Source organism: Xiphias gladius, chromosome 8 (assembly GCF_016859285.1).
Source record: "Xiphias gladius isolate SHS-SW01 ecotype Sanya breed wild chromosome 8, ASM1685928v1, whole genome shotgun sequence".
Lineage (NCBI taxonomy): Eukaryota > Metazoa > Chordata > Actinopteri > Istiophoriformes > Xiphiidae > Xiphias > Xiphias gladius.
The window spans coordinates 20,711,665-20,736,240 of NC_053407.1; the positions used below are offsets into that span (position 1 = coordinate 20,711,665).

Sequence of the window (24,576 nt, forward strand, 5' to 3'; positions counted from 1 at the left end):
GGAGCATTATTGAACCATCACCCAATGAGCCACAGTTGAGGGCGTAATAGCCTGAGGCTAGGCCCTTTCTGCCAACACAGTTCCCCTGGTTGCTCACATTTCAGCGTGGCACTGCCAGCTCAGCAGAGGGATCGAACCTAGTCAAGGACAAGGACAAGGTGAGCGTTAGAGGCAGGTGGCGTGGATTTACACACTGCAAAGAGGATGTTCTCAATACAATTTCAAGCCAAAAATGTTTGGAAAGAACTGTTTTCAAATGGACAGTTTGACATAGGGGGAAACTAGCCTGGCTCTGTCTGCCTACCAGCTCTTCTTAAACTCACTAATTAACATGTTACATCTCATTTGTTAAATCCATACGAAAACTAGACTAGGGGCTATTTCCAGTCTTTATGCTAAGCTAAGATAACCACCTCCTGGCTGTAGGTTTATATTTAACAGACAGATAGAGTATGAGCGTGGTATCGATCATGTAATTTATCCCAAAGAAAGAAAGCAAAGAAAGTGTGTGTCCCAAAATATCAAATTATTCCTTTAAATGAATCCCTCTCATCACCAGTGCTGCCGTGTAACAGGCCGTCAGTGTTAATCTACCAGCTGGTATCACAGTGTATAAGAGATGGGAATGAAATGTGACACATGGAAAATACACTGTTCAACTAAAACCATCTCCCTTCCACCTGACAGGCGTCATTTAGCCATTGGCTTCCAACTTCTGACAGCTCATTATTGTTGCTGTGATTAGTTCGGCAATGATTTAATAACTGACAGTGAAGGTTGTGGATGTGGATGCAGGTTGGGTCTATCTACGGATTCTTCCTCCGCTAACGTCTTCAGGGTTTTACAGTGTGACAGTTGGAGTGACGGCCAGATCGGTGAGCTCTCCATTCACACGCCCACCCCTCTTCTTTATCCCCACTGGTTGCCTGCACCAGATCCATTTGTTCCATGCTAGTGCAGCTGTACTAATCAAGTTATATGGGGAGAACTAATTTGTTTTGGGATCTGTTTTCAATTACATCAATGCACACATGTAGATAATAAATGTGCAAATTTTTCGGATGGAAAAAAATGACTATTTGCTCAAATTTCCACAGTTTTTAACTCCAGGGTGGCCATTTTGTATTTACAAGTCTTACACAGCACAGCCTTATCAGCAGTGCAGTTGAAGCTGTTTATAGCTCAGTTTTATGATACCTCTCTTCTGGTCTACCTCCCTAATTAATTGAACTACTTCCCATTATACTGGATTATCCTTTCCAATTGGGCATTTTTCAGCCAGGACTGTGAAAACAATCCTGGCTGATGGTCGTCATTTATTCAGAGCTGCGGCAGACGTTATTTGTTTCTGCTTTTACATGGTCTACAGAAAGTGCAATTACAGCAATTACAGATGAGAAGTCACTCTAGCTTCAGGCTACAGACTCACTTTGTCGGACATACACGGGATGTGAACCCCTGGTGAACACGATCTTAAAGCAAGATAAATCTTTCTTTTCATTGTCTGATTAATTATCCTGCCATTGTTACTGATTAGCAAATTAAGAGAATAACAAATTAGCATTTGGACAGTGCAATGACTGAGCGTGCTTGAACACAGCCTCCATCACACTCTCCGTGATGTTTTTTTCCTCTCAGATGGTAGCAAGATGAGGCTGCTGTTTTGTGGCGTCTTTGGAGCATGGCGTGGGGAGCAGAATGTTAAAGGCAAAGGTCTCAGCAAATTGTTTCCTCAGCTGTGCTTCAGAGAGGACTGTTTAGGATAGGCGATTTAGAAGCCCTTTTAGAGAGAACCCTGTTGTGAAATGTTTTTGTTTTTTTTTTTGTTTTTTTTTGGTTGTCAGCAAAGGAGTGCAAACTATGAAGCCACCATTTTGTCAAGGAGCAAAACTAGTGAAGAAAGGGAAAGAGATGGACGTTAGCCCATGATGCAAGTTTCTTCCTAACAACAACAAAGTGATACTGTAGTGTTTCCTCTGTTCATGTTCACGATCGACTTTATTGTACAAATACATATTAACAAATCAAGGAAGCCTTTGTATATATTTCTAATTTGTTATCCAATTAATATTTAGAGGGCAATGTAATTGCTGCCTGGATTATATTCCCTTGCAATGTTTTTTCAAGTGAAGGAGGTGCTACGTTTTTTCCCCGCATGAAACCCATAGGAAGGTGGTTAGGGGTGGATGGGGGCCATTGTAGGCCTTGGACTGGGAGACCACAGACCTGGGTTTGCATCTTGAGTAGCACATGTAGTTAGGTTTTGGCAAGGAAAGCACTTTGGTTAGAGTTAGGTGTGGTCAGTAAATAGATTGTTTATTGTGCTTCAACTCACTGTTGACTTTATCAGTATTAAACAAAGACCATAATCTTTTTCTTATCCCTTAAACAAGTGCTATGAAGAGTTTAACCATGCAGTTGGTGCCACAAACAGATATTGTATCGCAAGATATTGAAGGAGAACAAATAAAATACATTGTAGGGGAGCATTTGCTAATATGTTTCCTTCAAAACGTATTTACTGTTGCAAATAAGTTGTATATGAATGTAATTCCTAGACATGCACTGAAGAATCAGTGTTTTTGGCTTTAGCTAGAAAATACTGTAGTCCAGCAGCAGCTCTGCATTGTAACCATTCATCAACAAGAAATCCTTCTCTATAACGATGTTGTCTGGTAGGTGATGAGAGCTGTAAGGTTAACTGTTGGTTTAATGTCCTGCTTGCTTTGGTAGTCAGTACCCTGCAGTCCACTACATAGACCAAACTACATTCAAACACACTGCTGTATGAATAAATTGTTCTTCTTTCACATTATACCTTTTCATATTATAAATTAATTTACAGCAAGTAATAACTGTGTGCTGTACTGTTAGTACAGATTCATTCAGCTACTGTGCATTATCATACTCTAGGAACCGTGTTGCTACTGTTGTCCTCTATAATATAAGAAAGAAAGAAAAATACACTAATCTAACCATGAGCTTTCAATGTGACAAGCAAAAGTACCAAATAAAACATACTGTAGTTTAAAACTGAAGTATTCATGCATATTTATGTAGTGAGATGTTTGTTCCCTATGTCCATCTCTTGACAGCAGTTTTGCAATTATTTGTGGATTCCATGTTTTAAGTGGAACAGGAAGACTATTTCAGGCAATAGCTGTTCAAGAGCACACAACTGTTTATGAAAACAGATGGTAAATATAAAGTAGCGCTTATTTATTTGATCAGGAAAGGATAAATATAGCAAACACAGTCCCAGTGAATGATTGCTGCTTTTATACAGTATGATCTCTGCTCCCTCTGTTCCTCAGCATCTGAGACAGTATCAGTGAGAACTGAGACTGATGAATGTGTGGAATGCAAGCTGACGTCACTGGACGCACTGTAGCTTCAGTCACATGGCTAGGTAAACACAAGTAGCCGTTTGGCCTGCGGTGTGTGGGTGGTGCCGGTAGCGCTTATCAAGAGGATTCAGGAGCAAAGTGTTCCTTCGAGGGAGCTTTGCTTCGCGTTTGGTGCTAGGGGTGAAAAAAGAAATACAAAATGTATTTTTACTAGGATCCTTTCCATGTTTAAACAGCAGACTAACAGATTTTTTTTTTTTTTTTTGCATGCTTGCGGGCGGCCTTAATGCTGTTCCAGTTCCTAAGCACACATAAATACATGCACACTATTACACAACTTGATGCACACACAGACATGAAAACAGAGCCATGCACAAGCGTATACTGTTTGCTGTATAGGGATATACTATACACTATGTATCCATGGATACACTCAGACATATGGTGTAAACACACAAACAAAGAGTCTTCTCATATATACAGACGTGTGTTTAAACCAGTTATGGAAGGTAACTAAGTACCTTTACTAGTATTTCCATTTTTTGCTACTTTATACTTTTCCCCCACTACATTTCAGAGAGAAACGTTGTCCTTTTTACTCCTCTACATATATCTGAAAACTGCGATGAAATTCAAGACTTTACATACAAAACGTACATATAGTTACATTTGGCTTTACCTCAATCAAGTACAATATTAGAAAACTGCACATTAATGCATCAGTAATTACAACAATCCAATAAAATTACATATAGTTATATCACACTGATAGGGGGAAGTGTGTTCAGTAATAAGCAAATTTACTTCTGATACTTTCAGGGGCCATTCACACAGAAAACCCACAGAAAGGGCAGGCAGCTCTTTTTGGTGAAATTCTACAAACATTTTTTACGCACATACAATATAAACGCTTACAAAGAATGTGTCCACTCAGAAATTCACGGTTGAAAATAAATGTGTGTCTCTGCAATGGGCCGGTGAACAATCACTCTGGGTGGTCCAATCACAGAGCTGTTGTCACTTTCCAGAAGAGCTCTACTGAAACCATACACCTCTGACAAAAGGTATATCTACTGCACCACACAGTGACAACATATTATTACTAGACCATCTTTGGTTATTATTACATCATATATCATTTAGTTGAGTGGGACAGAGAGCATTAAGATAGTATATATTGTTTATCGCCCGCTAAGCCTCAGTGAGCCCCAGCGAGGGTGTGATAGAAGAAGATGGCTTTCTGTTACTCATGAGGCCTGCAGCCTATCTCCCCAGAGGACACCCAAGATCTCCTGCATCTTATCCCCCTGTTTGCTTTGCTTTAAGCCAGGTTTCCAAGATGGCTAGCAGCATGATGGCTGGATCTTAATGGCTCTGTCCTTTTCCTCATAGAGAGAAGCCCACCAGAGTGTGTCAGGGAAGGCCGTCTCTTGTTCCTCTGTACCTTCATGGTCCCCGCAGACCCCTGCATTCCTTCTACATGGGGAACCAGAGCCCTCTGGGGATTTCACTGACAAAGCAAGCATTTTACAAGCTAATGGTGGAAAACCGTCCTATGGGGCTGACCTGAGCCTCTTCTAGGGGAACGGGCTCTGTAATGCAAATCCTGCCACCTGCAAAAAGAGGAAGCAGAGATTTATACCCCCACACAGGTACACATGCTGTTTATTAGAGGCTCGCATTCACACACTTTCATGCAAGCACACGCGCTTTGAGTACATCAGCCAGTACATAGGTGCTGTCCTGACTGTATGCTTATGTTTATTCATCAGTGATTTATTAAGGATGTAGGGATGTGATTTAAAGGCATATGCTTGAGCGGGCAGTCGTTGTCTGTTTGTTTACTGGAGTCCTGTGGGAATCTTTGGGTCTGTAAATGTTCTATGTGCAGCTGAAATGTTGTGTGTGCGCGTGTGTGTGTGTGTGCGTGTGTGTGTGTGTGTGTGTGTGTGTGTGTGTGTGTGTGTGTGTGTGTGTGTGTGTGTGTGTGTTTGTGTGGTCCTCTCTGATGAGCACAGACAAAACACAGAACACAGTCCTTGCTGAGTCAGGCCTGTGAATAAAACATGAAATAATGTATGCACTGGAGGCAGCAGGCATGCACAAATTCCCATACTGCTTTCATAATGTTGCCTTTGACTGAACTCTGTGTTCTCAGATTCTCATTCCCTATTCGCTGAGTTTTCTTGTAAAAAAGCTTAAGTTGGATACTCAAGCTAGATCAGTAGCTTTCCACACATCAATATTTAGCCAAAATTAGAACAATTCAAAAGTTTAGTGCATTTGCCTCGGTTCTCATGTCAAGATCAGGTCCAAATTGTTTTGTTATTCAACTGTTCATTAACTTTGAAAACTCCTCTTGACGTAGATTACCTCCTCCAAAAGAAATATTGCCTCCTGTCCCAGTCAGACTTATGGCTTCATAAAAACATTTTATAGTGGAACTGTATCACCCAGCCCTGTTGCCTGAGACCTGCACTGTGCACAAAACTAGCAAAAATCTATCCATCTTCGTAGCTTAAATAAGATGGGTAAGCAACAAAATAGGGAAAAATGTAGCTTCACCCTTTTTTAGCAGCCTACACTCCAAATCCTCTGGCCTTTCACAATGTAATTCATAAACGCTACAGAAAGTCTTTAAGAGGACACATAAATCAATATTACGATTTCCATTTTGTAATGAAAGCTCGGCTGGAAAATACCCAAGTGGCTGAAGTGGGCTGAAGGGCTGAATCACCGAGGTGATGGATGATGGGGAAATGCACTCTTTATCTCATTGCTGTCCATCTTTTCTGATGAACATGAAACCAGGCCAATAACATATACAAGTTAGGTACGAGAGAGTTTGTTGTACCCTCTGTTTCTAATGAGCCAGTCACCAAGCAGGTGCAGTCACCTTTGGGAAACGTATCGACCACTGAGTGAGTGACAGCACTTGCTCAATTTCCCTGTATTTATTAAATGAATTGCAGTGTCACAACAGATTTATTCCGACATAACTCTTCGAAACAAGTGTGCTGCGGCCAGAGAGTATCCACTATTGTTCACACACTGTACACTGTTTGAATCAATTGTGAATTAAACCGCACAAAGCCCACTGGCACCTTGCAGACTGAACAGGGCAGAGGCTTGTAAAACAAACAAACAAGTGAGTGCTGTGTTCCCTTCTCAGCTCTCCAGGCCCCAGCAGTAATCCTGACTGGACCATTATACACTAATGGCTTTGGCATGCTGTTTTGAGGTGGGCTGCCAGGTCTAGAGAGCCAGATCCCCTCTTTTTCACCCAGCTGAAGGTGCGGAGCTGGGGACCCAACTGCATGAGAGGGAGACAGCCAGGACACATAAGCAAAGAAAAACAGTGCGTACACAAATTATATTGCAAAAAAAATAAAGGCGGATACTATTCATGATACCAAATGGATGGGGTTTTAAAAATATTTTCATTCCATCCATATAGGGTTTCATGAGGGGATTTTTGCTTTGTCAGTGACTCATTTCATGCCACCGTTTTAGCTTTTGAGGTCAGAATATGGGGTACTCCCATTGAGGTTTTTCTCTAGGCCATGGCATCCTTGTGGCCTGGGCTTTCACCCTGGGAGACTGACAGCTCTATCTCTTGTAGAGACTCATACACTGGGTTTCTTCTAGGATCAAGCTAAGTCTCTACCAGGAAACGCAAAGACGATAAATCCCATTAGTTACACTTCAGAAATTAGAAGAGTCTGCGTAAGAAAGTGTGAAGAGTATGGGAGGGGTAAACAGAAGCCACAGTGCAGACACAGCCTGTGAGAAATATATCACGGGCTCGTATTTGTGCATGTGAGCGTTTTTAATGCACATGGATGTGTGGTTTTGTTCAGTAAGTCTGTGTGTGCTTTACAGCCCGGCGCATGAGACAGAGAATGTGAGCGGCTGCGGATGCTAAACAGCTTTTAGTTGTGCGTGTGCTAATCTTAGCATACGCACAACTGTGTTCCTCATTCCCTGCACACAGCCCCCTCCGCTTTGGCAGCCCACCTCAATAGTTCCCTTCCCTCCAGCGATGACGCAAATGACCCACAATGACTGACCCCCACGGTAAAACCTGTAAAACATTAGCCAGCGTGAATAGGAATGACTCTCCATACTCTCCCCTTGGCAGGCAAGCAGGGAAGGATTTATATGTGTCCTCCCAGCAGACGGCTGCCGTGCTAGGGGTGGTTGTGGCAGAGGAGAATGCGGGGCGATGTTTTCAGAGTCACCTGGACAAAGAGCCAGACAGTTTGGGTCAGAAATTTGTGTCTACCTGGACCCGAGCCTTTCCACACTCTACTCCTGCAGTTTTACTGAACACTGTACACACCCCTATTAATTCTGAACTCTTTAATATCTGTTTTCCTTTGCCTTCTCATATTACTGTTGCCTTGATTTCCAATTAAATTCAGTTTATGAAGAGATTTTCAGAGGAGGATGATCGTTATTTAATGAAAATGTAAGGGAGTTAAAAAGTAAGAAGGTAATTACCTTATGAATTGAAAGAATATTACTAATAATGCTCAAACCAATCCACTTTTCATTTCCATCTGTTATGTCTGTTTGTTAATCCTGTGAAAATCTATCCCCTCTAGTTCTTTTTTAGCCTGTCACAATGTAATTGATGTTGTTAATTTACATAGCTGGTATAGGCTGTTTCTGCAGTCCAAATGCTAAATTTAGAAATCTCTTAGGCTGTTAGTTATAGAGAAAGTAACATGAGCTAATCTCCTTTACCTGGGTGGGCTGTATCTGTCTACACTTCAGAGTGAGAAATAGATATAGAGCACCAGGTAGACTAGGGGGTTCAATTACCAACTATAAGCTCCCTGCAGCTTAAGTAGCAATTAATGGAGATGTTAAAATTCATGCTAAGATTTATACTGCATTTGTTTTCTCCAAAACATGTATTCCATTCCAACTGGTACAACAAAATTTTCCCAGTATTCAAGGAGGGAATCCTGCAAATATTCATTTTCACGATTCTTTACAGAACTATCATAAATCAGAAAGAACAGTTTCCCATAGAGGGTACCAAGAGAAAACAGCTATATGACACTAATCATGAGAATACCTCCATCTGCAGGTACATAACAAGATTACACCTCATTTTCAAAGCCATGACGAGCAGTATAGAGTTTACAGCGGCTCTCACACCCATGAAAGTGAGTACAAGGATACGTGATTGTTGCCTTGATGGTGTCCTTATGGCTTAGCCACTGTCATTTCTGAAGCCTTCGTATAGCGAGACTTAGTAGAATCTGACCTACTTTCTTTTTGTGCGCTGAACTGAGAGTGAGTGCAGGGATGTCTGAGTCAAGCACTGCAGACGTCAGAATATCTCTGACAGAGAGCAGTGTTAAAAGAACAAAGGAGGAATAAGTAAGAAAAATATTCGGAGACCCTGAGGCAGCGGGTGTGAGTCTGAGTGCATGTGTGTGTGTGTGTGTGTGTGTGTGTGTGTGTGTGTGTGTGTGTGTGTGTGTGTGTGTGTGTGTGTGTGTGTGTGTGTGTGTGTGTGTGCACTTATGTAAGTAGGCATATGTGTGAATTCATGACTTTGCCGACTTTACTGTAAGTGAGAACATAGTGAGTTTAATTGGACAGAGAGGTGGTGCAAAAAACCCTTGGGTCAAGCTGATCGGAAATCCTGTAGACTGATCTCCTGGCTCTTCAACTCCACTTTAATTAATTTCAGCCATGCCGAAAGATCAGCACATTCTCTTTTCTTCTTCTCTCCTCTCCAACCAGCAGATCTCTAGTCGGCACTTCTTCTAACCGTGTCCTCAATGGACTCCGAATTTGGGTGCTAGTAAATCGTGCGCACTAACAAAGTAACCCAGTTACTGAAGATCCAAGTAGACACACATCAACTCCTTTCATATCAGTCCAGTAATGAGGGACAAAATAGCGCGCGGGAGGCGGCGGATGAGGAAGAATGAAGGTCTGATCGTGTATGAATGATTAAGAAACACTGCTAGCAGTCATTTTGCACTGAGCTAAGTTAGGACGAGGCTGTTTCCGGTTCCCTTTCCAGACAGATTTAGAAAAGTGCTCTGTAGTAAGTCGATGACAGTGGGTCGGGCTCATCGCGAGGCTTCAGGCCGATCTGTGTGAAAGTGGAGCTTCACTATGGGCGCTGCTGTTGCAGCTACCACCACTTCACATCCGCAGGGAAGTGGTTCTCAACTGGTTATTGGCTGGAGCAAGTTAAACAACAAGCATATTCCAGTAGTTTGTTTGTGCTTTGACACCATGGTGTTTACCCAGCACCTCAGAGACATGGCAGCTTGCTGTGGGCTGTGGCTCAGGGCCATGGTGGTGGACAGGGCATGGCTGCACACTGGCATCCACACTGTTGCCCTCTTAACACTCTGGGTGAGAGGAAGGCTGGGAGTTTACTTGGCTGGCACTATTTTGAGTCATGAGAGAGCAGTTCATTTACAGAGGGCAGCAGGTATATTTGGCTTGCTGCTTTCTTTGTATTTCTGACATGTTCATATCAGCTACTTATGAGTATTCTTCCCAGTATTTACATTTATGACTATAAATGTTTCTAAACAAACTCGTCCTAGAGCTGGGCAGTAATACAGATACAGAGAGGTGTACAGACACTGACTTAGGAGTTCTTGTACCAAGACAAACAAATCTAAATCTGTAAACATCCCTGTTCTCCATATTTCCCATGAAGAGATTCCTTCATCGAGGTGTCTACACTGTAAGAAATGTAGGACAAGAGCCACATTCCCTTGTTTTGGGCAAAAAGGCATAATGCAGTCCAGCCGAAGCTAATATGAAGTTTCATCAGTTTGAATTAGCTGAAAAGGTTAATTGCCATTGTTTTGATTCGGCAACAAACCTACAGTAAATGCAACCACTGGGAATTATAAATCTACTGCGGCTTGTAATCCAGTGAAACCATCGTCCAAGGTAACATAAGGAGGGAATTTTATACTAAAAACATTGTAACAACTGTCTCTAACACTCACTAAATTTGGTTAACTCAGACTGCTCGGACTTATTTCGAGTGATATCTGGCCATGCAGAACATTCTGGTTTAATTTGTCCAAGTGTTGCCCCCAACCCCCAATACAATGACAGTCAATGGAATTTTGTTTTTAGTGCTCACGGCATTGAAAAGCAACATCTCTTTCCAGGAACAATGTCTCGGTTACTCTTGATATTCCAGACCTCACTGTGTACAGGCTTCATAGGTAGAAAATAGTTCCAAAGAAAACTGTTGATAGTAAGGTCTGTGGGTTATCCACAGCAACCAGAACATTGTTCCTGGAAAGACACATTGCTGTTGAAGATTTTAAATAAAATTCTTCAGTGCCGCGAGCACCACAAACGAAATTCCAAAACGGATACCTCAAAACCTTTACAAATTAAATCAAAACCCCAGGGTGTACCTCAGCAGTTGCCACAGGACATGTGGAAAGCTACTAATTATTGTCAGGAAGATCTTTTGTAGTCACGTCATAAAAACTGATACTGAACTACGTCAACTCTAAACTACTTGTGTCCGTTGTACCACTACTTGCTGTTATTCAGAATGTATGAAAACCAGTTTGCAAGTAGAGACAGTAATGGAAAATAGTTCCAGCCTCTGCCTCTCCAAGTGATAGTGGTACGACTGCAAACTCGACCTACTGAAAAAACAAGATACATAGACGAAATCTTAACATTAATTATGCCAGAATCATCACGTCTTGTATAAAAAAAAAAAAATGATCAGGGCTAAGGAAATCATGTTTAAAAAAAAAATTAAATGGAGACATTTGGAACATAAAGGTGGTGCAGATGGAAGGGTACAAACTCGGTTTGTTTGTACGACTCATTTCCAATTTATTTTGTGGAAAGATCCCTTTGCTCGTCTGCAACCTCTATGAACATGCAGCTCCTGCGCTGACGACTGCTACTAACTACGCTTTTATCACTTCTCTCTCTTGTTTGTTTCTTGAGAGCATCACTCTCGATCACGAAAGTACAGTTAATCTCTCAGAATGTATTCACAATGGAGCCAAAGTCCCATAAAAATGCCTCAGGCCTCATTGAGTGTATCATGTTACTCTGGTAGCTATAGCGCTGTGATTGAAAGACATACTTCCATTTTCAAAGACAAAGCATTTTTTCTCCCAGGGGCTGGTTTCAGTCTCTTATAAATCACGAGTATTGCTATAAGTGATCGAAAGCCACCGCTAGACCTGGCTTATTTTGAGTTATGGGATGGCATAATGAATCTAGCAGAGGGTGAAACAAAGGGCATTACTTCTAGAAAGTTGTTATTTTTCCCAGTAGGTGCACTGGAGCTTTAGGACAAAAACAAATCCACTTGAAAATTTTACTGTTTTGACTGTGTTATACTGTCTGGAGGGTGTCCATGAAAAACCAGGAGATATCTAAGAAATCATTCTGTTCTGGTTTTACCTCTTCAGACATAATATTGGCAGTGAGCTGTCATATGTTTTAAGTAGAATCATTGACCAGTCTTCTCCATCCTCCTGGAACAAAAATAGGTAAAAAAAGATTGAAGAAGACATTTTGTTTTTTGTTTTTCTTGTTTTTTATCGTTATAGTTTGTAAAAGCTTAACTGACTTAAACAGAAGACATACAACCTTTTCTCTATTGCCATATTTCTTTTTTTGCAGTGATATGTACATATTTTAGCCTCTTTGAGGTTATTGACTATTTCTGCTATTTTTTGGCACCTGTGACTGATATTGTTGCTATTTGTCTCTGAAAAACAGATGATGTTTGTGTAACAGTCACTTTTTTTTTGTTCGTTCTAACACTGGTGGTTTGAAGTTTTAAAGCCCTCAAAGCAGACTTTGTTTCCTGATTTTCCAACACAATGGCAGCAGACTGCATCCACAGTTTGATTTAGTAAGTGAGTAGTACATCATCTACATGTTTTTGTTTTTTATTATGGTAGCAACAGTGGAGAGAGACAGGGTACGACATGTAACAGACGGCCCGCTCCTTAAGGACTCGGTCTTAATACATGAAATGTGCTTAACCAGGTGAGCTACCAGTGTGCCCCACCACATGTATTTTTCGATCAAATTTTTGAGCCAGTCTCAGAGGAAATGATCTCCACTGTGGCCTGTAAAGTCACTCTGTGCAAGAGGCTATCTGCGCCACTCCGATTTTATTCTCTGCTTTGATTTTGTGTGGGTTTTTTGTTTTGGCACATCAAAAGGCCCATGTGGACTTCTGTGTAGTCTGCGTCTGTCTCTCAGAGCAGGGAGATGAAAGGTCGGGTTACATAAGACCGTAAGACCGAAAGGCTGTTAACGTGTCTGCGCCTTGAGAGCCTCACTGATTCTAGGACCCTCTAATGGAGCAGGACTCCGGCGCGACCACGGAGGAGCCCGCTGCCAGGTCCTATACTGTAAAAGCAAAACCGCGTCATCAGAGCTGTGAAGGATAAGACAAACAGCTGACTGGCTGGCTAATACTATCATTTACTGTAATTTACATTTCATACATGAGCCTTTTACACAGCTGATTGCTCGTTGACTTCCTCTTCTATCTTGTATGGTTATTTTAATGCATGAGAAGGTACGTGCATGTTTGACGGAGCTTGACAGTGACTGACTTTAATAAATATTATCATGCTGATGATTGGATGAGGCGCTTCATAGCTGTGGCGCTCGGGCTGGAAAATGGAGGATGAGAGAATGAAGCTGTTAGTTGAGAAAGGGCAAACTCCTCATATTGAATTTTTAACAGCCTCCTAAATGTCAAACTATGGGCTGTTGTACTTTATGAATGGGTGTGCACTGCATTGTGTTTGACTGTTCCGTTAGTGAACTTGTTTGCTTACTGTCAAGGTTACCGTTTTTTGTGGAGCAGAACCCATTGTTGCCAGAACCTTGACCGAAGGATGACGTGTACAACAACTATCCTACAAAGTAGCCAACAGTGTCCTTCCCCACTTAATAAGTCAAAGACACATTTGGTGATCAAAATGTAAACTAAACAGTCCTCACCAAAATTCTAAAAGCAGGATCTGAACCTGCTATAAATCCCAACTTGATTTGCAGTAGAGGTCTTTAAAGGCCTCTCAGTCAGTGTCTTTCTGTGAGTGATGGGATCCTACGTGAATGCACAACTAACAGTTTTGGTTATTTCAGATGAACAATTTCTGCCTGTGCTTTTTTCACTGCTTTGGGGAGGGTGGGGGTTTTCAGGATTCAGCAATATTATAGCATTATTTGAATCGCAACAGCTGGGGGGTTGTTTGTTTGTGTTGGCTATTGTCAATCAAATGTGATCAAGTCATGCCCCGCAGAGTGCCAACGAAGCAAATTAGCTGAGATTTTAAGTGTTAAAATGTTCATAACTAACACCTAAGCTCAAACTTTTATTGTGCTTTTAATGTTTGAGAGAAATACTTAAGTTTTGAAGTTTTTTAGGGACTTTAAATAAAGGGACCATCACTAAAAAAAAGCTTAATATAAGTTTAATATATAGTCTGTATGATTTCTCACACAATTTATTAAACATAGCAGTAAAATAGAACTTTATTTTCCATTATAATAAGTTAATAAACACAAAAAATGTGATTGCTTCATTTTTAAACAATTTTAACCAGGACTACTTTCTGCTGAAGAAATCTGAACTATAATAAGACACACTGCTGCTGAATTTTTTTAGATTTAATTTTGAATGCTGTAAGCAACACAAACTAATTTCCGTGGCTAGACACGACTAGAGGTATAGCTAGGGAGGGGGAAAAATGGGTAAACATCAAGTAGCATTCTTCAGTCTTCAGTTCAATATACAAATATCACTGTATTTTTATGGTCAAAATTTTACAGACTAAACTCCCTTATAGCGAGGCAACGGAAGCAGTAACTCCACTATTGTGTTTGTTCAGACCTAAACAGCACCGTGGGAAAACACTCCGCAAAACAACACTCCTGCTGACAGACCCATAGCAGTGGCGACTGAAAACCACCGTTTTCCTCATGTTTTCACTCACAGCGTGACACAACTCAGTGACCTCCACTGACACAGTAAATTACACCTGAATTATCAATTTGGCTCTTATACTGAGCCCCTTGCCTCAGTGTGTGCAGCAGCAATTTGTCACAGCGACATGCCGGATTTCTCTGGGCTTCTCAGTACTGGGGCAGAAAGCCCTGACAGAAGGGGGGGGGTTAATGTTTATTTGGCTCTCCTGCAACGTGTTCACCAAAAGTCAGCAACAGAGCTGCACTGATGCATTTGGTGACTCCCAAGAAAGTGGAAAACGGGTTTACAAGGCCTGTGGGAGGACACAGTAGCTGGTAATTAGACAGCGTAAAAATCCTCAGCCTCCACCAGCCCCTCAGGCAGTGAATAGGAGCTAAAGTAAAACCAAACCTGACTGTGAAATTGCATTAGGCGTCCGTGCTTAATGGAAAGTGAAAAAAATAGACAAAACCATTTTTTGAATTTATGAACGTTTCCATTGCCCTCACACTTCCTCAGCTCTTTGCATCACCACTCCTGCTCCTCCTCCTTTCTGCTACAAGCGCAGTATATCTCCATTATGGTGCTGCCTCTGTTGAAGGACACTAACAGAAACAGGATGTGCAGGACTGCGGTTTGAACATGTTTCTCTCTTTTCCCACAGATGCTCCCCCGCTCAGACTGGGACCACAAGAGAGGCTCCCGAGGATCACAGGTTAGCACTGTCCACAGAAAAAGAGACACACTCGCAATAACAATAATGATGAACAGCTGACAGGAAAACACACGCACACGGGGACCAGCGCCGTGATCTCTGTCACTCGCCTACACACACCTTATAAATGACGCAAATAGCAAAAATCCTACCACTAATGGGGCCTTTTCACCCACTCATTTTAGCCGTGGTTAAACAGCATGTCCAGAGGTGTCACTTCCCACCAGAGTCCTTGTTGTACTCTGTGAGTCTAAAGGACGCAGGCCTTTGAGTTGGCTGTAAGGCGATGCACAAGCTATTAAAGGCCAGGGAATTGAAACTAGAAGGACTCGGCCCAGGAGACACAGCTCGTAGAGGGGCAGACACACACAGCCACATCCTTGAGTTTACCTTTCCCGTTTTTGGGCGGCACTTTGTGTGTTTGTGTGTTTGCGAATTGATGTATTGAGCTGCTACAGAGTCACAGGCCAGGACGCTGGAGTAGATGAAGAACAAACAATGCCCTTGGCATTGGCATGGCCATACACAGTATGTGTGTGCTCTGTACTGCATGTTCTCCTATCAGGAGGATATCCTCAAGAAATGAATAGCTTGTGTGTCTGTGCTGACAATGTACAGTATGCTTGCGTAGCAAAGTTTTGTTTGGAGGGGAAATCAGGGGGGTTTTCATGAATACTGATCATAGCTGTGCAGTGAGCGTTGGGCTTGAAATCAAATTTTACACTGTGTAATTTCCTGGAGATGCTGAGGCTCATATAGTGGTATATCTGTTCCCAAAATCAGCCGTACAGTATTATCTCCTCAGAGTGGAGCTTTTTAAAATAGCATGTTACCCATTTGAAATAGGGTCCAAGGCTCGGGGTGCACGGGTAGATCACCTGGTTAAGCACGTACCATATATCAAGGCTGAGTCCTTGCCACAGTGGCAGGGGTTGGAATCTGGCCAAGTCCCTTTGCTATATATATATATATATATATATATATATATAGATAGATAGATAGATAGATACGTGTGTGTGTGTGAATGTGTGTGTGCGTGCATGTATAGTTCAAGGCTCAAATCAATTTGTTATGTGGGGTTAGTAGGCAAGCGCGTATTTTTTGATTGATGCATTTCCTAAGCTGCCATTTAAAATCAGTGGTCAGTTTAGTCTTTTTTTATTTGGATTGGTGCTATGCATTCGTCAGTGGAATCCTGTAATAGTCCAGAGACTGACAAGACGTGTAAGAAGTCGAGGCTTATGTTGGCATCTCTCTCCATCTCGTGGCTATTTTCCCTTGGCTCTGCTCTCTTGGACCAGGTTGATGGTCAGAAGGGCTGGTAGCGTTTCCCTACGCCATGGCACCTCGGAGCTTGTGTAAATCACACACTCCTCTCTTTAGCCAGTGACCAGAGCACTTGATTGATCTCCACTGTGTTGTGTCCGCCAACATGCGCACATTAGCAGGCTCAATTTCCAAACCGCATCTTTTTTTTTTCCCTGTCCAAAGCTTGCGGTGGATGTTTTAGCTTAGGAATTGACAGTGAAGTTATGTATGGAAAGAGCTATTTAAATATTTGTATTCGACTTGAAAACACATTGGTTTTGGAACATTACCCGTGGAGATTATCAGAGAAAAGAGTGTTTGTAGGCCCGGATCTTGTGACTGTTATTCTAAATTACAGAAAGGCTGGAAGAGTGGTCTGTCAGGCAGACAAGCCATGACATTGCAGTCATGTTGAGGATTTCTCAAAATCACTGTGAATGCTTCAAACATTTGAGATCAGCATTTCTTAAACTGCAGGTTTGAGAGTTGAAAAAGGTCACTGCCCTTTTTCTGGTTGGTCCCATCAGCACAAGTAGAGTATTTTCTGATTAAATTGGGTCCTGTGGCAAGACTAAATATGAGGCTGAAAGAGGATGAAAACATTTAACTACCTGCACTTTTGGCTGTCCTCTTTCTGGGAAAATAATTGGATCTGCCACAAATGATACAGAGGCATTAGCAATTTTCAAGCTCCGACTTTTTATGACGTGGAACAGTGAAACACCTCTGAGCTGGTGCCGGAGGAGCTCGGTTTTATTTATAGTATGCCTATTCAGTTTGCAAGATTTTTAAAAGCTCATGACTGTGCCCGCTGCAGCGCTGATGATGGATATATGTTTAACCACTTGTATCATGTGGTAAATCATTGCTCACTCGTCGCCCAGCAGAAGCCATCTGTTTTACCTCATGCATCTCTTTTGTTTGCTCTGTCCTTCATTTCTTGCTCTGCCTTTACCAGTCTGTCCGTGTGTCTGTTTCTCTGCCTCTGTTTTTTGTGTAATCTTCACTGGCTCCGTTGCTGGAATCAAACACCCTGAAATACGTGGAAGGAAAAACAAGCCTCTCCGTGGAGATGAGATGGCTGCATGTTAGAGGTCAATTGGCTTGACCTTTCCCAGTAAATCTTTAATGAGGCAGTTATTCTTTTTTGTTTTGTTTTGACACCCCCTCCCCACCCACCCACCCACACACACACACGCACGCACGCACGCACACACACGCACACACACACACACGCAGCCTTTTAATAAAATATGTAATAGCGTGTAATCGTATCCTGGCTGCAGCTGAGGACCTGGCTCAGCGCAGCCTTAGTCTTAGCTGACGGACATGTTGCGAGGGGAGTTTGGGTCGCGGTGGGAGTGAGGGTTGGTTTGGAAGCGGGACGTGTAGTGCTGCTGGGCGTAGGTTTGGCTGCAGGAGCTGAGGCAGAGAATGAGGAGTGTCTCAGTGGAGTTTTGTGTTACGGTTCTGCTGTGATTCACACTGTATCACTGCTCTGTTATTCTAAGTAGAGAACATCACCATCTCCCAGGCTCCTCTTCAACTAATCCATCTCGACAGATGTAATCAGGGCCATTACACACTAACTGCGCTGCCGCTGAAATAGAAAACTGCGCGGTAATGACTTTTCAAACATGCTGAGAGTTGTGCGTAAATGAAATCAACCTAAGAAAAAATAATGGACACACTTAAGTATTTTTTAAAATATATTCTCCAGTTTCTTGCTCAGCACATTCCTCCGTTTCTCAGATGTGAGGGTTTGTGCATGGGTTAATTGCAAAGAAAGCACCGAAGTGTGTGTATCTGTGGGCCTTATGAAGAGCCAGGGTTGCTTACATTATTGAAATGTGTTTACTAAGAGAGCCAAATACCTTTCTCTCTTTAGTAGGACCCTGAGGCATTTGTCCGCTCTCTAGCTCTCCTCTGGGACACATTATATTCTCACCATTGCACAATTTCAAGAAGCCCACATATCACTGTCATTTTACTAGAGGCTTAGGGGACTGTATGTTTAGATGAGGGGTTGAGGGGTGAGGAGTTAAAAGTGCATGTAGGGGACCGTCTCAGAAATTACAAATATGTGACCTCTCTGTCTGTGTATCCCATTAATAATCGGCATTAGACAGAGGGATCAGTGTTTTGTTTGTTGTACCAAATGCACTTCATCTGTCTTCTGCGGAGTTATTGGCAAAAAAAGTTGTTGACACAGCAGGAACACCAACAATCATATCGCTCAGCGTTGTTGCAATAGTCGATGGCGATGCTTGAGGTAAATGATGTTTCACATGAGAAATGTAAATTTTGCACGAGCACGTATCTGAAGTTTGTGAAGACACATTTAAATATTGTGGATGCGTGTATATATGCTAGCGTTTACCAAATGATTTTCAGTACACTCTATTTTATGTATTTTTTAATATCACTTCAGGCATGGGTGTAGTTTGAGTTAGTTATTCATCCAAAAACACATTAAAAATAAGATCTTACATCGCATGTTTCTAGATTATTTTCCAGCTTAACCCAGCACAAATTTTTTGCAAATATTATTTGGTCCATTTTTGGTGCATACTGCTGCAGGTAAAACTATAGACACAGCTGAGTGGGACCTTGAGTACAGAGAGGCTGTGTGGACAAATAGCTTTTCACTCTTCAGGAGTTATCGCCAGTTTGTTTTGACTGGCCTTCGGTCGGGTTTACATGAACTGCTGCGCGGGTGTTAATCAATGGTGTGTCTATTGACGTACTGTTCCAAACTCTGTTCACGCAGGCAATTAAGAACACTGATCGTTTACACTGTTGTTATTAATAGTAAAATGTCATAACACAATGTTCATACATGTTTACTATAAGAATTGGCTCGCTGAGGAGTCATAAAAACTGTTTATTGATGCTTCCAGCCAGTTTTATCAAACGTAGCAACAAAAGCCTGGGCCTTGTGACCAAATATCCCACAGATCTGTGGTCATTTAATGACCAAAGGTGTTGGCACAGTGGCCGGATTAGCAGTGTCACTGGGTGTGTCAAGTCAAATAAGAAACTTTACTGCTTTGTAAGCAGGGTGCCTCCTGTTAAATGCAAAAGATTGGCCAGCCACAAAAATACCAAAGGGCTACAAGCAGGAAAGAATCCAAATTTTTAAAAATTGAATAAAATTTTCTTTAAATGACCCAACTGGTAAGGTGCCCATGAGCAAGATATTTAACTGCTATGAAATAATAGTTTACATTCAGTTATTCTTCCTTAAAAGCACCGGTCCCCAGGCTAAAATGCCAAATACCGTATAGTGTTGTATGAGTGCGTCATTTATTTAAAGAGAATATCAATATCACTGTAAGGTAATAATGAATATAGAGCCAGTTCTTCTAGCTGGCTACAGCTATCTAAAGGTACAGATAGCACAAACAAGATATAATGTGATTGTTAGTGAGCTTCAGAGGTGCCGGTAGGTGGATTTTGTTACATTTGGGCAGAGCCCGACCAGCTGTTTTCCCCTGTTTCCAGTCTTTGTGCGAAGAATATAGAGACATGAGAGTGGTATTTTCTTTTCTGACTCTTGAAGAGCAAATAACCATTTTTCCCCAAAATGTCAGACTATTGCATTTACACCTTCTCTTTGTTCCTGCAGTAGTTTAGACTTGTTTTTCAGTGTCCAAAAAGGCAAAATTGAAAGTTTTACTGTCATTACCAGCGTTTGTAAGAATAGTCTATCTATAATGTTATATCTCACAGTCCTTCAAAATCAAACATCAAATGCCAGTGTGAATTCAAGAGGCTGGTTAGCAGCTCATCCAGTGTATTTATCTGGCTGGATGAGGACTTGTTAGTTTGTCATTTTCCCAACCTCACCGACTGTGTGTATGTTGCCTGAAGAAAGACTGATCCGTCTTATTTGGAAACAGAGGAAAGATGAATCATTTTCAAACCAAGGAAGCCATTGTTTCAGTGATCAGAGAGATAACTTTTTCTTTTTGCTCTATAATTGCTGGGTCCCAGACTAACTCTGAAGGGTGAATTTCTCAGAAAAATCTCTACAGAGAGGAGTGTGAGCCAGTGAGTGAGTGTGGTGTAGGGCAGCAGTAAAAAGCGCTTGTATGCTTGAAGAACCATTTGAAAAACAAGTAATTAAAGACATATACAGCCTCAGTGTAAAGTTAAAATACATCGATTATAATCGCAGTTTTTAATGGACTTTACAAACACCACAGATGTGTCCAAGGTAGGAAAATCCGCCATGGTATTTTCAGAGAAATATTAAGAATTTTGAAATGCGTCACCATGCAATCTGTCCAAAAGCTTTTTCTCTGATACTCACAGTGTTTTTTCCCAGACAGGGGTTACTCTGGGGCTTGTATGAGATCTATCCTCTCCGAAGATGAAGCCTGCTGCTAAAGAGGTGGCCATGGCTGATGAATGAAATTGATCATCTAACCTGACAGGAAATGCTTATATAACCTTATGATATTATGTAACACGCTCTCAGTTTGGTCTGTGACAGGATTTCCATTGATGTTTCTCAGGTTTTAAGAACATCAGGAGGTACCTTCCAGCCAAGACTTAGCTTTTAAGGGATGCTTAAAAGCTTGAGCCAGTGATGGTCAGGACTTTACATTCTTTATCTCTCCCTGCAGTCAGTTTTGTTCAATAGCTCAAAGCGCTAACTCCTCGTCCCATAAATATTCTGGGGAAGTTCAGAGAGAAGATTTTCAAAGGTAGATATACTTTAACAACACATTCTTTCTAATGCAGCAAGATAATGGCTTGCATATTGTAGCAGACAGGTATTGTGACTTTTTCAGGTCAATAATAACAGGACAAATTCAGTGGAAGCAAGATTCCCACTGTGTGCTCCAAAGCTCACATCTCGTTTGCTACACATGCACTTGGAGCCTTTCACCACACTTTATTTTTCATGTCAGGTTTTGGGCACTAAGTGACTTGATCCCAAACCCAACACATTCATCATTCCCTCCCCTTTTATAGCCACCTGGGTCCAGTTTTGGAGTTGGTCAAGCTTAGATTCTCATCCTCCTTGCAAAGTGTGTTTATCTAGGTGCACATGTGTGTCTCTGTGCTGCATGCTCAGAATGATGCCCTTTGTATCTTTTTATGCGCCAATGTCACTGTATATTTTTGTGTCAGCCTTTGTATATGTTACGTATGTTTTCGCTCAGCTTTTGAGTTGGCTGTGTGAGAACCAGGGGTAAAGTTTTTAGAAGTTGAAGATGAGTTTGTGTGTGTTTGCACACGTTTGGGGATACTCAGACCCCTGAAGCATCACTGTTGTCTCTGTACAGCCAGATGTTTTCCAGCAGCCGTATTCTCCTTTAACCCCTATTTAGCAAACTCCTAAATCAGCCTTTAAATGAGCTGAGAGACAGTTGTTTACATCTTATCCTCCTGGTATGCATCAGAGCAGAGTATAGGAAAGATGGGAGGGAAAAGTAAAAGAGAAAATGTAGAGGAGAGGAGGGATGAGAGGAATACAATAGTCATCTGTCCAGAAATGTTCTAGAAGAGGTCCCACAGGATGTCTTCTTGTCTTTAAAAGAGATTAGCTTAGTTGCAACGCTGGTTGTCTCAGATTTATCAGTAAATATGTGGGGGAATGCCCTCACACCACTGAACACACCTTTGTTATTTTTGCAGATCAGTAGGAAAATTCTATATGTACAGTGACTTATGTAATATGACAAGAAAAATAAAATCCTACATCTTCACTTTTGCCACAAGTGGAGACGAATGAGAGGTGTTCACCCATGTAACTCAGGTCAACCTCTTGCCACTTGCCAGTGTAAACAGAATAATTCTGGGTGCCTGGCAGTTGGTGTCAAAGTGAATGGGACATTGGGGGAGAAAGATCTGATAACATTCTTTGGGGAAAAAGGGAACTCGTGAGCTTATTAGATAAATTAGCTGGCAGCCAGGACTGACCTGTGTTTAGTTGTGGTTGATCAACTGCTCTAGGCAGAGAAATTAAGAGTGGGTTGTGAACTTTTCACTTTACCCTGTGAAAACAAGGCCGGCTCACACTACGCCGGTTCCTTCAAAGACGTGCGGCAGACGGTCAGAAACAGAGGATGGCTGTTGGCCATCTGAGAGGTCAGGAGTGAGGAAGTCAAAAGTCAAGATTCTTGCTGAGACATTGCTAATGAGTCCATTCATTGCGAATCCAGTAATACACAGCTGTGCGGAACCTGTTTCAGCCTAATGTTGTTGTTGATGAGCTTTTATTGGCTGCAAGTACGTCAACTCCTACTGCTGTGAAGAACCACTCCCTGCTCCTCCTTATGTTTTTGCTTTCTCTGAGCTAAAAGGAGCCATATAAGGTATAGAATTAAACCTTTGTGAGTTGTTGTAAGTGTACACCTGCATGCGCATAGCTTGGTGTGCTACCTCAACTATAATAGGCTTTACGATGCTTGGCAGAATCTCAGTCCGACACTACGATTGAATGTAACTCCTATAATAGTGGTCCAAAATCAATTGTCTATTTCTTTCTTACTTTCATACTGCTGATTTGGGTTTGGGTATTGTTTATGTTTAAAATTTGCCTCATTTTTTGCCATGTTGGTTTTTCCCTGAGCTAAGTGCACTTTTGATCTGGTTATGGCTGTTTGCACTGCCAGTGTCCTCAATAAGACATTCTCTATTGACATAGGACAAAGCTCCTGCTGAATGTTAATTTTTGCTGCTGTACAATTGGCCTCCCACTTTATATTTGCATGCAGACTGTGGCAGCTTTTAAATCGGGCTTTGTCTTTGTTGTATCAGCTTTAGTTGTGATTGTTGTGATTTAATATTTTATGAGTGAATAAAGACTAGTGATGAAAGAAGGATTCAGATCCTTTACTTAAGTAAATGTGGCGATACAGCAACGTAATAATAATCAATTACAGGTAAAAGTCCTACCTTCAGAATTCTTCGTACAGTATATTAAAATTATCAGCAAAATGTAAGTATGCTAATATCAAAAGTGAAAGTACTCACTTTGCAGGCAGAATGGTCCCCAGCAGTGTTATATTTTCATATACTATAATATTTTATAAGATATTATTATATTATTTATACATTAAAGTGTAATCAGCATTTAGAGGGAAAAGCAGTGTTTCACTGCGTTCTCTGGTTGTTTCCTGTGTATCTCGAATCGCAGTCAGCGTCACCAACGCGCGTAGTTGGGTTGGGCCAGAAATGTGCTCTGTTGCACTTGAAACCACATCTGACAATGATGTCACGGTGCACGGACGCACCCCGAGTACACTTCTACATCACCTTAACAAGGTGAGGAGTCAAACCACTGGAGGTCAGCAAAAGCAAGATTTTGAGCTGCTGTTAAGTGCTCTTTAGTGCCGAAGCTAGTCAGTTAACCTAATGTTAACTATTTTGTACATGGTTGTGCAATCTAATTCACTGTATAGACATACATCATGTTTTAAAGTCCAGTAGAGATATAATCTGTATAAAGTAGCATTAAATTAAGATACTTGAACTTGCTTCTTTTTTTTTTTGGAGGCAGCACAACAAGCTGTAAAAACACTACACTGACATACTATCACCGTATAGAGTTGTTATGGCGCACATGTAAAAAAGTTGCCTGTTTACATATCAAGCAGACACGATATAACATTGATATTCATTTGAAATTGTGCTTTTGTCCGTTTGATGTAAATCCAGTATTGACTCTCCTTTTAGTCCAGTTTTGTTCTCCGCTAACCCCTGAGGGTAATTTCTGGCTCTTAAGATGCTCCACTGTGTTGACCAGCTATTCACTAACTAGCGTTTTTTTGAGTTTATCAGAGATTTTTGACTGAAAACAGCCGTCTGCTGCAGCCACATAAGACTGATGAATGCAGTGAGACTGATACTCAAAATATGACCCATTGTTTATATAAAAATATTGTTGATGCAACTTTAGGTTAACTACAAATACCTCAGAATAGCACTTATCAGTAGTATTTGAGTAAATGTCAATTTCCACCAATATAAAGATAAAGCTGTTTGTCTTAATGCAGAAACATAAACTACTGTAAAACTTCTGCATAGTTTGACTGCCAGTTCTGCAGGATAAACAACACAAGTGATGGCAATTTTACCGTTAACCACATTATGTTCTGACAATAGAGCTGCTGACATAGTTTACGCAGCTGCTCCTCAAGCCTGCCACCAAGAAGCTGCACACAGCCGCTATCAGCCCAGCCGTTAATTAGCATCAACTCACGTTAGCTGCAGCA

The 24,576-nt window shown here is 41.5% G+C and overlaps 1 protein-coding gene across 2 annotated transcripts in view; it reads left to right on the forward strand.

Annotated features, from left to right (window-relative positions):
• Nucleotides 1-24,576, forward strand: part of LOC120793727 (cGMP-inhibited 3',5'-cyclic phosphodiesterase A-like) — a 73,857-nt gene that overhangs the window by 23,991 nt on the left and 25,290 nt on the right. For both annotated transcript variants that reach the window (XM_040134046.1, XM_040134047.1), the window contains exon 2: nucleotides 14,987-15,037. In XM_040134046.1, coding sequence (XP_039989980.1) covers nucleotides 14,987-15,037 — 51 coding nt within the window. The remainder of the gene's footprint in view (nucleotides 1-14,986; nucleotides 15,038-24,576) is intronic.